The 15545-nt window shown below is 43.0% G+C and overlaps 1 protein-coding gene across 1 annotated transcript; it reads left to right on the top strand.

Annotated features, from left to right (window-relative positions):
- The first annotated feature begins 2241 nt into the window (after positions 1–2241).
- Positions 2242–15267, top strand: PROCA1 (protein interacting with cyclin A1). The gene is made up of 4 exons (XM_040422118.1): positions 2242–2918; positions 7439–7571; positions 14019–14153; positions 14586–15267. Exons 1-4 carry the CDS (start codon positions 2480–2482, stop codon positions 15265–15267), a joined length of 1389 nt encoding a protein of 462 aa, XP_040278052.1. The 5' UTR covers positions 2242–2479.
- The last annotated feature ends 278 nt before the right edge of the window (positions 15268–15545 follow it).

The following is a 15545-nucleotide window of genomic DNA, read 5'->3' as shown; positions in this document are numbered from 1 at the left end:
CTATAGTACTCCTCTCTCCCCTTCTCCATAGTACCCACCATAATATGCCCCAGTTTAAAATGCCCCTATACAGAGCCCCCATATAAAATACTCCTTCTTTGTGGCCTCAGTAGATGCCCCCAATAATGTTCCAGTAAAAAGTACCCCCAATAATGTGCCAGTAAGAAATGCCCCACGGTGCCCCCCAATAATGTGCCAGTAAGATGTGCCTCCACAAATGTCCCCCAATCATGTGTCAGTGAGAAGTGCCTCACATAGATGGCCCCCCAATCATCTGCCAGTGAGAAGTGCCCCCCATAGATGGCCCCCAAATCATGTGCCAGTAACAAGTGCCCCCAATCGTGTGCCAGTAGCCAGTATTGTACCATATAAAAAAATAAACACTTATATTTACCTCCATGGCAGTGATGCGGGCCTCTTCCAGCCTGTGTCCCGTGCTGTACGGCTCAGGCAGTGTGATGACATCTTCGCGCCGCCTGCAGCGGCCTTTAATAGGCTGCAGGCACTAGGCCTGCAGCCTATCAGAGGAACGGGGAAGGGGGACGCCTCTCCCTCCCCTGCCACAACACAGCCATCTGTATCGCTGTCCTGAGGGCGGCGATACAGATGACTATGGGGATGAGTGCTTCCACAATGGAAGCGCTTATCTCCCTGTGCCCTGTCGCCGCCCCCCACTTGTGAGCAGGGCCGCGCCTAATTGGCGGTGCGGCCCTGCTAGCGTCCCCTAAAATTTTGCACCCGGAGCAACGCCCCCCCCCCCCACGCTACACCACTGGTCAAACTGGACTCAGAGACCGGAATGAGATAGCGGCTGCAGGGGACTGAATGAGCCGGAACCTAGCAACGGGAAGCTGGTAAGTATGTTTCACTCTGCTGGTCCGGCACCATGGGGAAGGTGTCTGCCCGAAAAAGTACCCCTGGGTAAACAACCTCTTAAACCTAACACTTTTGTCTACAAATACTACTCCAGTTTTTATGGAGCACAGCTGTAATACCAGACACAACCCTACGACAGGTGTGGCCCTGTTTCTAGAAGAAAGAAGCCAAGTTTTTCTATCCTGTATAAACCCATTTAAATCATAATGGGAGCTTTCAGAACATTTTTTTGGCTCTTCTTAACGTGTTATCTCTAATAATGTTATTCACAAAAAGCAAGGTTTTGGTGTCCTCGAATTAACCTTCATAATTCAGCATTAGTGGTTGTAAAGTATTACATAGTTCAAGCACACTCTCAATTATTTGGTTATATGTTACAATTAGTTCTATAAAGAGAATGCAGCACTTTGGCTTCTTGCAGCTTACCAAGCACAACGCCATCCATTGGACAGCAGCTGTACTTGGTATTGTAGCTCAGGCCCTTTCACTTGAATGGGATTGAGATATGCCTAGGCCATTTGAATGATGAACATGATGTCAGTGGCGATAGGTGAGCTGCAAGGACGCTATGGCGCTCAACGGAGTGCCAAAGCTTATTGAAGAGGCTGAACGGTGGGGGGGGCTGGAAGTCAGACCCCCACTAATCAAATACCGATGACTTATCCTGACGATAGCAATTAAAGATTTCAGGCAGGGAAATGCAGAAAGGAATGGAAGCATTTGGGAAGGAAGGGTGAATCTCACAGGCTATCAGTGTATGGAGAGACAATTACTCTGACTGAAGAAGCAAGCACACACTTCTTATCATAAGGATTTAAAGAATAAGGGAGAAGAGGTTATTGTGGGCTATAGAAGGAAAAATCAGTACAGGAATGAAGATGTGCTGATACAGGAGAGCTAGAGAAAGCAGCAGAACCCTGGACACACAAGTCTTACAAAAAATATGTATTACTGGGAGGGACATAACCACATGAGCAAATTCTGAAACTAGGAGCATAATGCAAATTGAATATCAGGTGGTCTGAAGATGAATTGAGGAATTACAGATGGAAACATGGTAAAAAATACAGATAAAACCACCCTTATTTTGGCTGGATTAACACATTTTTGCAACAAGAACATTACAGTAATATAATTTTTGCAATGTAAAAGGAATCTATAACCATGAATTCAGATGTAAAAGATCCATGAGGAAGCCCAGCTTCATGAATGCTGCAGGATGATGTAGCAGCTCCAGCAATTCAGTGAACAAACATCTTACATCTCTCATAAAACAACAGGTTCCTGAGTCTGACTCAATAGATGAAAAGACCTGTATTTGTATGTATAGAGAAATAGATATATGTGGGAGGGTTAGTTATTTGATCTTCCAGGATTTATTCCAAACCCATAGCAGCAACACAGATTCATTGCTAGAACTGCAGTATTTTAAGGGGTAGATCCTAATATTTTCTGTGGGGAAGGAGAGAAACATTACTGATCCACAAGTCCCTCCTCCTAAATGATCAGACCACCTTGCAAAGTCCCCTTATAAAAGCAGTTGGCTCTGGACTGGTGCTGTCTCCTTATTGTGGTGCTGAACTTACTAGAGAGCTGGGGGGAGATGCTGGCTCTCTTATTATGTGCCTTTGTGTGGGGGGTGTTGGGGGATCTTGGTGACCAGGGCAGTATGGGTTTCCCTGACTGTGCCCAGCTGTCCTTTCAGGGTCACCAAGCTCAATACCAGGTGACTAATGGTGAAGAACTGGTGACCTCCATATGGGACAAGAGGAGACAGCTACTCTCATGCTCTCTGGATGAAGATGCTGAAACTGTCAGACAATTTCTCTCCCATTGCCATAGGAAAAGACAAGATAGTATGTGGGACCCTGACTTTGGAGGTTTTGCAGAAGTCAGGATGGCATGCTTGATCTTCTTGAGTGCAGATACCTCTAGAAAGACAGATTTCAAAAGGCAGCATGTCAGAGTCAAGAGGGGCTTCACCTACCCAGGAACACTCTGGTGTGGAGCAGGGAACAATGCTGAAAAAGAAAATGATCTAGGTAAGAAGACTGGTTTTACTGCTACCATCCTACAATGAACTAAGACTGTGAGAGCTGCAGGTGCATTCAGGTAGGCTTGCTGAAAACTATTGCTTGAGTGATAGAGGAGACTTACAATGTAGTCTTTATAGTGTCATCTTTTGGCATAGCGTTATATTAATCATCTAGCGCCTTTAAGTGTGCAACTTTGCCCATATACAAGAGAAAGCAATAACACAAGTCACACATTTGCATCAATAACTTTCAGCAATTTACCAAAATCAAATATGTGAGCTATTATATACTGCAGTCATCCCACTGAAAGAATCAGAAGCTAAAACCCTGCAACTTATGTCTACTGTGTGAAATACATCAACTTCTTAGTAGAGCTACAATGTTGCAGAGTATTGTAGAACTCCTCCAGTGAATATTACTATTGAGCATGAACCACACTAGCAAATACTGAACTATATGCACTTCAGTACTTTACAATGTTGATATGTTGAATAGAAGGATGCTTCTGGCACTTAGGTTTTATTATTAAGCTATGTATTTTGTAAAAAAAAAACAGCTTTAAAAGAGAAACAAAACCAAAAAATGGGGGAAAAAATGAATGTCCCCCCCTCCCCATTAATTTCCTTGAAAATTAGCTTCTCTTAGAATTGCACCATGTAGACAGAGATGCGCACATTTGCAGGGTGTAGGTAAAAGTGCTGGTTATTTTCAGATGGACTTGTAAAAGGAATTAAGAGATAAAAGTGGAACATTGGGGGAGGGGAGTGATCTGTGAATGAGCTAATCTTACATGCATCAGTAGCCGAAGCAACCAGTAAAGAAGAAACTGAATGGGAAAAGTAGGTGAAGGAACAAGGAGCATCAGACACAGCCCCAGTTCTATAGAATCAGCTGCCAGGATATTCAGGACCTTCCACGAGATTACCAAATTAACTACTTCAAAGTTATTTCCACCAAAATGTATACAGAAATACTGACAGAAGCGGTTTATCAAAGATTATACTTTCAACTGAACTTCAGTAGCCCCCTATGGAGACCCATTCTCATAATAGCATATAGCATATGTGGTAATTTCCTATCATCTTGTTTGGGGTAGATTTCCCCTCTAAAATGAACAAATAAAGGTACTTTCACACTTGCTTTGTTGGATTCCGGCAAGCAGTTCCATCGCCGGAACTGCCTGCCGGATCCGGAGATCCGCATGCAAACGGATAGCATTTGTAGACGGATCCGGATGCGGATCCGTCTCACAAATGCATTGCAATACCGTATCCGTCTCTCTGGTGTCATCCGGAAAAAACGGATCCGGTATTTATGCGCAGACCGGAAAACCGGATCCGTTTTTCCGGAACACTTGGTGTCAGATCCGGCATTAATGCATTTCAATGGAAAATAATGCCGTCAAATGTTCCGGGATTTTGGACAGAGAAAACCATAAGAGTGACTAAACTGCAGACATCCTGATGCATCCTGAACGGATTGCTCTCCATTTAGAATGCATTAGGATAAAACTGATCAGTTCTTTCCCGGTATTGAGCCCCTGTGACGGAACTCAATACCATAAAACTTTAACGCTAGTTTGAAAATACCCTAAAATGCACTTGGATGGGAGCAGCATTGCAGTAACCAGGCATGGCCACTGCACAGTGGGGGGAGCTGTGTAGTTCCAGCACAGGAGCTCCTGAAAACAGTTGACTGCCAGGATTTGGACTCCAAATAGTAAGTCCTGGGAAACCCCCTTTAAAGGGAAACTATCATCGAAATTTTGTCACAGATTAGCAGCCTATAAGTGAATTTGTTTATGTATTTTTTTTAAATTAACAACAGGTAGAAGGTTTTCTGGACATAATAATTTGAAGTTGCTCCATTTATTCTACTTCCTGTCCTGAGTCTTTTACTTCCTCCTTTGTTTGCGATTTCAGCCCATCAAACACTTGACTTTCTCAGTCAGGGCATCACTATAGCCAGAAAGGGAAGGGGGATGATTGAGTCAATTAGAGCATCACAGGTTACACTGACAAGTGCTGTGCTCTTCTGCAGATATCTCTATCTAGGCCTAGCAAGAGAACAATACAGCTGTCATACCAATTCTACAGTCTACTATTATACTAGAAGATAACATCTTCCCTCACAGCAGCAGTGAACTGAGATTGGAATTTCTATCTATGTAGAAGTTTTAGCTCTCTATAAAAATTATCATCTATGAATATTGTGTTTAAAAAATAACCCTTTCTGATAGAAATGTCCATTTAATAGCACTGATGTCTATATTAGCATGCACATTAAAGGGGTATTCCCATCACATACAATGGGGGCATATCGCTAGGACATGGGACCCACACCTGCAAGGAGAACGGAGCGGGGAGAGTGGTGGCTGGAGGACCCCGGATTTCCCGGGGTTCGTCCACCAGCAAGTGCTGCTCCCATACAAGTAAATGGGAGTGCACCGCGCACGTGTGGCCCTTGCTTTCATTAATTTCTATGGGGAAGATGGCTATTTTCAGGGGCCCCATTGAAATGAATGGAGGGCTGCTGCGCATGCGCAGTGCGCCCTCCATTCATTTCCCCGCTCCGTTCTCGTTTTAGGTGCGGGTCCCAGAGGTGGGACCGGCACCTATCAGACAATGGGGGCATATCCTAGGGACAATAAATGTGCATGCTGGTCAAGTTTAAGGGGGAGGTAAGATAGGTAACACTCACTTGAATGAATGTTAAAGTTAAGAATTTGGTTTGGATCTTCATATCCATTTCTAACTATTCTCTTTTACAATATTGACAGTAGGAAGCGGTCTTATTATAGGAGTAGTCACCCAACTGCCGGTAAAGGATGAATTTACCACACTAAACAGGATAATGTAAGGACCTATGCGCACTGGTGATTTTATTTCGGGGGAGGAAGAGAGAATGTAGGTGGGCGCACAGTGCAATATGACATTTATAGAGTTATGTGGCTGTCAGCAGCTTCTTGCAGGATACAAATGTGCATGGCTGTATGTGTAAAGGACAGCACAAGAAAATATACAGTACAGACCAAAAGTTTGGACACCCCTTCTCATTCAAAGAGTTTTCTTTATTTTCATGACTATGAAGGCATCAAAACTATGAATTAACACATGTGGAATTATATACATAACAAACAAGTGTGAAACAACTGAAAATATGTCATATTCTAGGTTCTTCAAAGTAGCCACCTTTTGCTTTGATTACTGCTTTGCACACTCTTGGCATTCTCTTGATGAGCTTCAAGAACAATTTCCCCTGAAATGGTTTTCACTTCACAGGTGTGCCCTGTCAGGTTTAATAAGTGGGATTTCTTGCCTTATAAATGGGGTTGGGACCATCAGGTGGATACACAGCTGATAGTCCTACTGAATAGACTGTTAGAATTTGTATTATGGCAAGAAAAAAGCAGCTAAGTAAGGAAAAATGAGTGGCCATCATTACTTTAAGAACTGAAGGTCAGTCAGTCAGCCGAAAAATTGGGAAAACTTTGAAAGTAAGGGCTATTTGACCATGAAGGAGAGTGATGGGGTGCTGCGCCAGATGACCTGGCCTCCACAGTCACCGGACCTGAACCCAATCGAGATGGTTTGGGGTGAGCTGGACCGCAGAGTGAAGGCAAAAGGGCCAACAAGTGCTAAGCATCTCTGGGAACTCCTTCAAGACTGTTGGAAGACCATTTCAGGTGGCTACTTTGAAGAACCTAGAATATGACATATTTTCAGTTGTTTCACACTTGTTTGTTATCCACATGTGTTAATTCATAGTTTTGATGCCTTCATAGTCATGAAAATAAAGAAAACTCTTTGAATGAGAAGGTGTGTCCAAACTTTTAGTCTGTACTGTATATATAAATACCAGTAATTATTATTAGATTTATCGGCTCACCCCCTCCGTCTAGTTAAAAGGATTTTCCAGGATTAGAAAAACATGGCTGCTTTCTTCTAAAAACAGCACCACCCCTGTTGCTTGTAGCAGTGTCGTGGTCTGTGTCTATGGTAAGTATACATGCCACTGGTCCTGGCACACGCCTTTTAAGAAAAAAAAAGTATTTTACTTGGGGCAAACCTGCAGAAAGAGTCGTTCAGAAGCTTTATATAGACAGAGTGCATGCATGCTCCATTTAGAAGTCCAGATCCACACAAAACGTCAGTACCTTTTTTTACATACAGTATACACCGTTCTATTATTGTCAGTTCATGATAGAAGTATATAGAGCAGGAATGCCCAACCTGTGGCCCTCCGATGCCCAACCTGCGGCCCTCCAGCTGTTGCCAAACTACAACTCCCAGTCCCAGCATTCCTGGGCAGCCTACAGCTATTAGGGCATGCTGGGAGTTATGGTTTTGAACAGCTGGAGGGCTGCAGGTTGAGCATCCCTGATACAGAACATTTTCTTTATTTCTGCTTTAAGAATCTCTTGGCTGCTTGAGGTAAAACTTTATATTTTCATTATATTACGTGGATTATATGACTATAATTTGGGCTCTTCACTCAATGTCCTCTTTATCTCTGTCATCATATAGGTGAGCATAAAGAGACAGATGCGTGTTGTAGGACTCACGATCACTGTGAACATGTCATCCATCCCTTTACCTCCAGCTATGGCTACAGGAACTTCCTCTGGCATACCATCAGTCATTGCCAATGTGACAGAAGGTAGGTCCACTGCTGTATTTTTAGCTTTCAGCAAATAATTATGCATAACTAAATATATATGTATACCTGTGTGTGTATGTGTGTGTGTGTATATATATATGTATATATATATATATATATATATATATATATATATACACACACTGTATAGGCAATTTGTCAATTTTTCACAAACATTTGCAACTTTTTGTGATTTTACATCGGGGTTCTGATATTCAGCTACTATTCTGGAACAGAATACTGGAATTGTGGCACAAATGTGAATTTAGCCTAAATCTGATGCAACGATGACTGAAGACCTCCAGTCATGGTGACCTTCACTCCTATTTATCAGGGGAATGCAATGTTTAAACACTGGGCCACAAAACAAGACACAATCCCCAAGGACAAGACGAGGAGAGAAATGGAATATACTGATAAGTACCCAAGTCCTTCATTGGGAGAACTGTGTTTGGTATGAACTAAATTGAATGTGCATACCATACTGCTACCGCTGCTCCTCTTACCCTGTCCTGTGGGTTTGGCCGCCAGGTCCGCTCAGTCCCTCAATGCAGGCTGTGGCCTGCTTGCACACAAGCCCTCTCCTCTGGCTTCTAAAGCGCCAGCCCGCGTGCACATTCATCTTCACCAGCCAATAGCTGGCAAACCTGGGGTACTTTAGGGCACGTTCCCCTGACTAGCTTGCTGGTTCCCTGCGAAGACATGCAGTATTTGTTTGTCTGCCCATGTACCAACCTTTGCCTGTTTAATGGATTCTGACCCGCTGCTTGACCTCCGAATTGACTATTTACTGCCTGCCCTTGTACCGTTTACTGTATTGCACATGATTCACAAGTCCTGACCTCAGCATGTTTCTGACTACAATTTTGCCTGACCCTTCGGTACTTTTCATCTGTGTCTCAGCCCCTGTGGGTCAGCAGTTGACCACACAGACAGTATTCCAGGAGGTAGCGGCCTGGTGGTTTCCCTGTAGCAAAGTCTAGTCCAGATCCTTGTACATAGGTTAAAATGTAAATACCAGGGGACTGATTAGGTAACAACTTTGGGATTAGCCCAAAGTCAAATCTGTGAGTTGGCACAATGGTTTCACAAACACTGCCGTAACACATATGTAGTGAATGTGTTACCTTGGTGGGCACAAAGTTAAGACTGAAAATAAAACATAAAAAATTATTTCTTAGGTGTCTGATAAAGTTAAAGTTATGCTATGTAAGTGCTACAAAGAAAATGCTCTAAATGTAATAATTCACTAACACTATAAGGAGGGTAATATTTGCAGTCAGTTTTACTTCAACCTTTGTTGAAATACTTATCACCAAATTTCTCAAATGCCGCTTGCTGTTTGCTAAATTTGGCGCATCTTTAAACCTAACCCTTTTGCAACTTCAGTTTTTTACTGACTGGCGTCAATTTGTATCACCACCCACATTTCAAAACTGGAGTTAGTGGTATTAAAAAGCAAAAAGGGAGGCAAAAAATTGCAGATTTTTTTCACAAAGCCCTATTTTGCTACTTTTTGGAGACAGAATTGTGTAGTGGGCAGCACTGTTGCCTTGCAGCGCTGGGGTCCTAGGTTTGAATCCGACCAAGGACAACATCTGCATGGAGTTTGTATGTTCTCCCCGTGTTTGTGTGGGTTTCCTCCAGGTACTCCAGTTTCCTCCCACACTCCAAAGCCATACTGATAGGGAACTTAGATTGTGAGCTCCATTGGGGACAGCATGATGCTTATATCTGTAAAGCGCTGTGGAATATAGTAGCGCTATATAAGTGCATAAAATAAATAATAACATTCTTCCCAATGTCTTAAATGTAGACAGTTAGTCTAGACCAGGCATGCTCAACCTGCGGCCCTCCAGCTGTTGCAAAACTAAAACTCCCAGCATGCCCGAACAGCCTACAGCAGGGCATTGTGGGAGTTGTAGTTTTACAACAGCTGGAGGGCCGCAGGTTGAGCATGCCTGGTCCAGACCCTTTTTACAAGGTGATCAGTTGAAAGCATTGCCACAAAACTTGTTATTCTCTGGTGTATTATAAGGGTTCATGATGTAAATAGTGGTAACTGTATTTGTGATTTATCTGCTCCTCGGTTGTGTGACTGACACTGACTGTCCAACGCACACAGCGTCTTATGTGTGGACAGGAGGTCAGTTTCTCTATTCAGTCCTATGAAATTGACATTGAGGCTCCCATAGGAATAAATAAAGAAACTGACTTCCTGTCCACACAAAAGACGCTGTGTCAGTTGGAGAGTCAGAGTGTCAGTCACACAGCCGAGGACCAGAACGAAAAGGAAATCTCACAAATATAGTCACTGTTAGGAAAGATTTCTCACACTACTATTTACATCATGAATCTATCTAAAGGACCAGAGAATATATTTTTTTGTGGAAGTGCTCTTTAAGCAAGGTTCAGTAGCATAGAACTCAATGACAAGTCTGTTAGGGTATGGCCACGCATAGCATAAACCCTCTGGATTTGACACAATGTATTTGCATGCGGAAAATCCACAGGATTTACAGTAGCAGTACATTTCATCCAGGTGCTGTCGAAATATTCTGCAACAATATCTGCATGTAACTTGACATGCGGTGCAGATTTTAAATCCACAGAATGTAAATTTATGTGGCGGATATCCCCCACAGATTTCACCATTTGCAATGTGGAGCCAGCAGGTAAGAGCATGCAACAAAGATCTTAGGGAAGAACTAATTCATCAATGGACATAATACAATGACATAATGGAGCACTGCTCAGCTTGGCAGCACGACTGAATACTGGGGTGATTTACCAAGCTGAATGCCCCTGAAAAAAATGGCATATATGCCTTGTACCACACTTATTTTGTGTGTTTAAACTGTTTTTTGCACTTCAGTAGATGAAGGGGCAAGGTTTGCTAGAAAATAGGTGCGGCATAGTGGGGCGAGCATGGTTTAAAATATAAGAACATGTGCAAAATTGTGGTACAACATTTTTATGCAAAGAGGGTGATGTATTAATCTGCGACTTTTTGCTCTTTCTGCTTGGTTTAAAGTCATTGTTTTATTACAAATTCACAAAAATCTGCACATAATTTTTTTAAATCTGTTGCTCAAAATATATTAGCATTTTCTAAAAATCTAAAGTCTAGTCATATTTATCACAAAGGCTCTGCCGGTTTGTACCCTATCAGGGGAGTGGAGAACCCTTGCAACTTTTTGTGAAAAGTCATAATGATTAGTCTGGCTAAAAATGTAGTTCTGCCCCAAAACCTCTGTCTGCCCTTGGTTTGGTTTTTAATAGATATGCTCATGGACAATTAAAGCAGAGTTAAAAGAAACAGTAATGCTTTAAGTAAACAATGGCAAGAAAATGTTGACTTTTTCAATGGTTTTCAATGGCTTCCGTCAGATAGATAACACAGTGACATGTTTTATCACAATTCCTTTAAGCTCTGCTACATCTGTAGTTTCTTATCTCATGTACATCTTTCTAATGCTTTTTTTTTCAATTTGGACTCTCCTGACCCGTTTTCACCATGTAAGGCTACTTTCACACTTGCGGCAGAGTGATCCGGCAAGCAGTTCCGTCGCTGGAACTGCCTGCCGGATCCAGCAAAACATATGCCAACTGATGGCATTAGTAAGACTGATAAGGATCCTGATCAGTCTTAAAAATGCCTGATCAGTCAAAAAAATGCATTGAAATGCCGGAACCGTCTTTCCGGTGTCATCCGGCAAAACGGATCCGGCATTTATTTTGTTCACCTTTTTTTCGGTCTGCGCATGATCCTGCATTCCAGTATTTTGAATGCCGTATCCGGCACTAATACATTCCTATGGAAAAAAAATGCTGGATCCGGCATTCAGGCAAGTCTTCAGTTTTTTTCGCCGGAGATAAAACATAAAGCATGCTACAGTTTTCTCTTTTGCCTGATCAGTCAAAATGACTGAACGGAAGACATCCTGATGCATCCTGAACAGAATACTCCATTCAGAATGCATGGGCATATACCTGATCAGTTCTTTTCTGGCATTGAGCACTTTTGATGGAACTCAGTGCCGGTGTTCTGTCATTCTGGTGGACCTTATCGAGATGTGATTCTCCTCTAGCTGATCTCACACCCCGGAAATCCACCAATCAGCAGCCTCACACACAGTCACACACCCCTGCAAATCCTCCAATCACTATCCTGCGGGTGCAAATGTAGGCGGGTCCTGGGCATCTCCTCTGCTCTTCCACAGGCAGATCACTGGGGAAGCCGTGGCTGGTTATGCCGATGAGCTTGACCATGGAGTGTGTGCTGCCCCAAGACGAGGTGCTGTGGGCACAGACGCCGAGCCTATTAGACATTCGATATCTATGGCCATAAGGGATTTCCAGGCGATGCCTTTAAAGGACAGGTTGATCTGCATGCAGTTCTCCTCCGCCAGGACCCGCCTACATTTGCACGCGCATGATAGTGATTGGAGGATTTGCAGGGATGTGTGACTGTGTGTGAGGCTGCTGATTGGTGGATTTCCGGGGGTGTCAGATCAGCTAGAGGAGAATCACATCTCGATAAGGTCCACCAGAATGACAGAACACCGGAAAAGAAAAACGCTAGTGTGAAAGTACCCTAAGCCTATCATTCTGGTTTCCATCCTGTATGCAGCACTTCCTGTTGCAGTATCCAACCAAACCCATAATGCACTTCTCCTTTCTCTGCCACACCTCCAGAACCGCCCCTAACAACGCCCAGCTAGTTTATAGCTCCTCCCACCCAGCAAATTACATAGACACTCACCTATCACTGCCCCATCCATGAACATAACATCACAGGAAATAAGAAAGAGCTGCATGAACATGGTAATGTGACCACAGCTTAGAACGGGAGATAGGAGCAGTAAAGATAAAACAAATACATTGCAAAATTACAGCTACCTTAATTTTAAACTGACTAAATCTGGTTCATACACATTACATAAAAGTTAGGCAAAATAACAACTTTCACAGGATTGTCCAACTGTCTAATGTGTATGGGGGTCTTCTGACTGCTGATGTCAAAGGAAAGAGGAATAGTCATGCTGGATTTCAAAATACTCAATCATTTGTCCCTGCGGGAGATAGACCCCTTTTCCCATTGAAATAAACATGCATGCTCAGCCAGATTGAGTAAAGTTTTTAATCAGAATAACATAAGCAGCACTTCAATAATACGTCTGTACAGGAAGGCAGTTATCAAAGAATGACAATAACTGTTGTGGAAAATTTGATAAAACTGTCTCCAATGTCTCCTCAAGTCCAAGGATAAATAAATAAATTTAAAAATAAGAAGAAATAAAAAAAGAAGAGAGACGGGAGAGAAAAAAATGGGAGGAAGGGAAAAGAAGGATTGGAGTAGAAGTAAACCTGGGGCCAAAATGTAAAGAATTAGCCTCTCACTCTGTGCTGTCTTTTGTTCAGTAATGTTAGGTGTTGGGATGTGAAAAGGTCTGACTGTGGACAAGTTCCACCTAAAATTAAAGCTGCATTTACATGGCCCGATTATCTGGAATGAGCATTCCTACAAATTGGCCAGTGTAAATTTGGTGCAGTTCAGCAGATGAAAGAGCAAAAGGATCATTTATTGTGTAAAATGATCTTTGATGTGGACACCTCAATCATCATTCCTGGGCAGCAGATCGATTTTGTACGGGGACAAGTAATAGCAGCAGCCATTGCTCGACCTCATACTGTGGAGGTGATCGGCGGAGGTACTACCGTGGAGCACTTTACTTCCACTAAATGAGCTGCTGATTGTCTGGAAGTAACGCTTCTGTCCCGACAATTGTCTGCTCCTCACAGCATCTGAATGCAGAGAGTTGGCTGCTACGTAGTAAACGCAATTGTAGTTGGATGGTATCAAGTAAAAAGTCAAGGGGTTCTGCACTTTGTTTAAACTGATTAATCTATCCTCTGGATAGATTATCAGCTTCTGATCGGCGGGGATCCGACACCCGGGACCCCCGCCGATCAGCTGTTTGAGAAGGCAGCAGCGCTCCAGCAGCGCCGCGGCCTTCTCACTGTTTACCGCTGGCCGAGTGACGTCACGACTTGTATCAACTAGCGTGGGCGGGGCTAAGCTCCATTCAAGGGAACGGAGCTTAGCCTCGCCCATGCAAGTTGATACTAGTAGTGACGTCACTGGGCCTGCAGTAAACAGTGAGAAGGCCGCGGCGCTGATGGAGCGCCGCTGCCTTCTCAAACAGCTGATCGGCGGGGGTCCCGGGTGTCGGATCCCCGCCGATCAGAAGCTGATAATCTATCCAGAGGATAGATTAATCAGTTTAAACAAAGTGCAGAACCCCTTTAAGAAGATTGTGCTGGAAAGCAGTCTTGATTGGTCTATTCAGGATTTTGGTTGATTAAGGTCTGCATCATCCACCCATTTAAAAAACAATCGTTCTCAAATGATTTTTACTGGCATATTTTGCTTCTGTTCTTTAGGTTTAAAGACTGCCTTCGAAGGGTGAATGATACGGCTTCCCGGGTTGTGGGACAGGCGTTCTTTAATGTCATCCAGGTGCAATGCTTTGAGTTCACACTTCGGGAGCAGTGTGTGGAGCGACATTGGTATGGCTGGTAAGTGACAGACAGGATTGGCACTGTCTGAAGTGCTTCTGCTTGGTGCCATCACAGATGCACTTGTTTGTAGGCCAGTATTAGTATTCATATAGCAGTATACTCTGTGATCAGCTTATCATTTGAAAAAGTATTGATGAGAGCGGACATTGTCATGAAATAGTGGCCTTCAATACCAGAAGTGATACTTGAAGTACCTGTATGCAGAATAAATAGTAATTAAAGGGGAACTGCACTTTGGAATAACTTTTGATATGTCATAGTGACATATCACTGATATAATGAGGAGACAAACGTTCAGCTCATTTCTTGCAGCTGCTTTTATTTCTTATACTCCAAGACATCCCCTTTAGTGTTATGGCTAATTGGTGTATGTGCGTGTAGTCACTACAGTGAATCTAAGCTATAATATTCACGTTGCTTTCCTTTCAGGTGCAAAAAATCCGAAAATGAAACCGTTGCCGTTCTCAGAGAGTCTGGACTCTATGATTATGGAGGAAATATTATAGATGCTCCTATAACTCCGAAGGACAAAGAACCTAGTCAAATGCCATCATTAGAGCTACCACCAGGACAACCGACTCTGGGAAAAGTCATGCAAGCCACTGAGGATCTCCTGAAGATCATGATGACAATTAGCCCAACCACTACCCATGATCAGAGCACGACAAAGAAGAAGAAAGACAAAACTAAGCAGAAAGAGAGAAAGAACAAAAAGGGAAAAGGTCTTAAAGGTAAAAAGAAGAATCGGCTCAATAAAGAAAATATCAAATCTCCCTCAAAAGACATCTGGGGTGAAGAGACTGTCAAAAATGAGAGGGCGCCAGTGGCCAACACACCACTAGACTCCATAGTGGACATAGGACACAGACAGGATCCATTCAATGATATCCTTAATGATGACCCTATGAGGAACGTAGATTCTACGACTACAACCATTGCCCCTACTGTCAAGCATGAAGAATTCAAAAGTACGACATCTCTCCCACAAGAATCAAGACCCTGCACTGAGAAGCCTAAAAGGAAAAACAGGAAGGAAGGAAAGGGTAGAAAAGAAAGAAGGAAGAGACCCAAGACAGGGTCCTGTGTCCAGCAGGTGTATAGTGGAGCATGATCTGTGATGTATTCTGTCTCTGTACATGGTAATGGAGTTAAATTTGAAAAATATAATGTGCAAAATAATGACATTAACCACTCTGCTGCTAAACAAGTCTCAAATACTTCTATTCAAGAAACTTTGCTGCTTGCATATGGTAATATATACATTTTTGGATTTTATGAATGTGCTAGGGCTGTAGTGTATCTTTGCTGGATATCGCCATATATTATCACAGAAGAACCACCTGAATGGGGAGGCAACAAGATAATAACTACACACCACACACTACCACC

Source organism: Bufo bufo, chromosome 3 (assembly GCF_905171765.1).
Source record: "Bufo bufo chromosome 3, aBufBuf1.1, whole genome shotgun sequence".
NCBI lineage: Eukaryota > Metazoa > Chordata > Amphibia > Anura > Bufonidae > Bufo > Bufo bufo.
The sequence above is the reverse complement of the archived record's forward strand: the minus strand, read 5'-3'. Positions and strand labels throughout refer to the sequence as shown.

Bases quoted from the DNA above. Each gene is read 5' to 3' on its own strand.
- PROCA1 (XM_040422118.1), top strand. From the start codon at position 2,480: ATGCTGGCTCTCTTATTATGTGCCTTTGTGTGGGGGGTGTTGGGGGAT. The intron at 2,919-7,438 runs GTAAGAAGACTG...GTCATCATATAG, and splicing joins TGAAAAAGAAAATGATCTAG to GTGAGCATAAAGAGACAGAT. The intron at 14,154-14,585 runs GTAAGTGACAGA...CTTTCCTTTCAG, and splicing joins GAGCGACATTGGTATGGCTG to GTGCAAAAAATCCGAAAATG.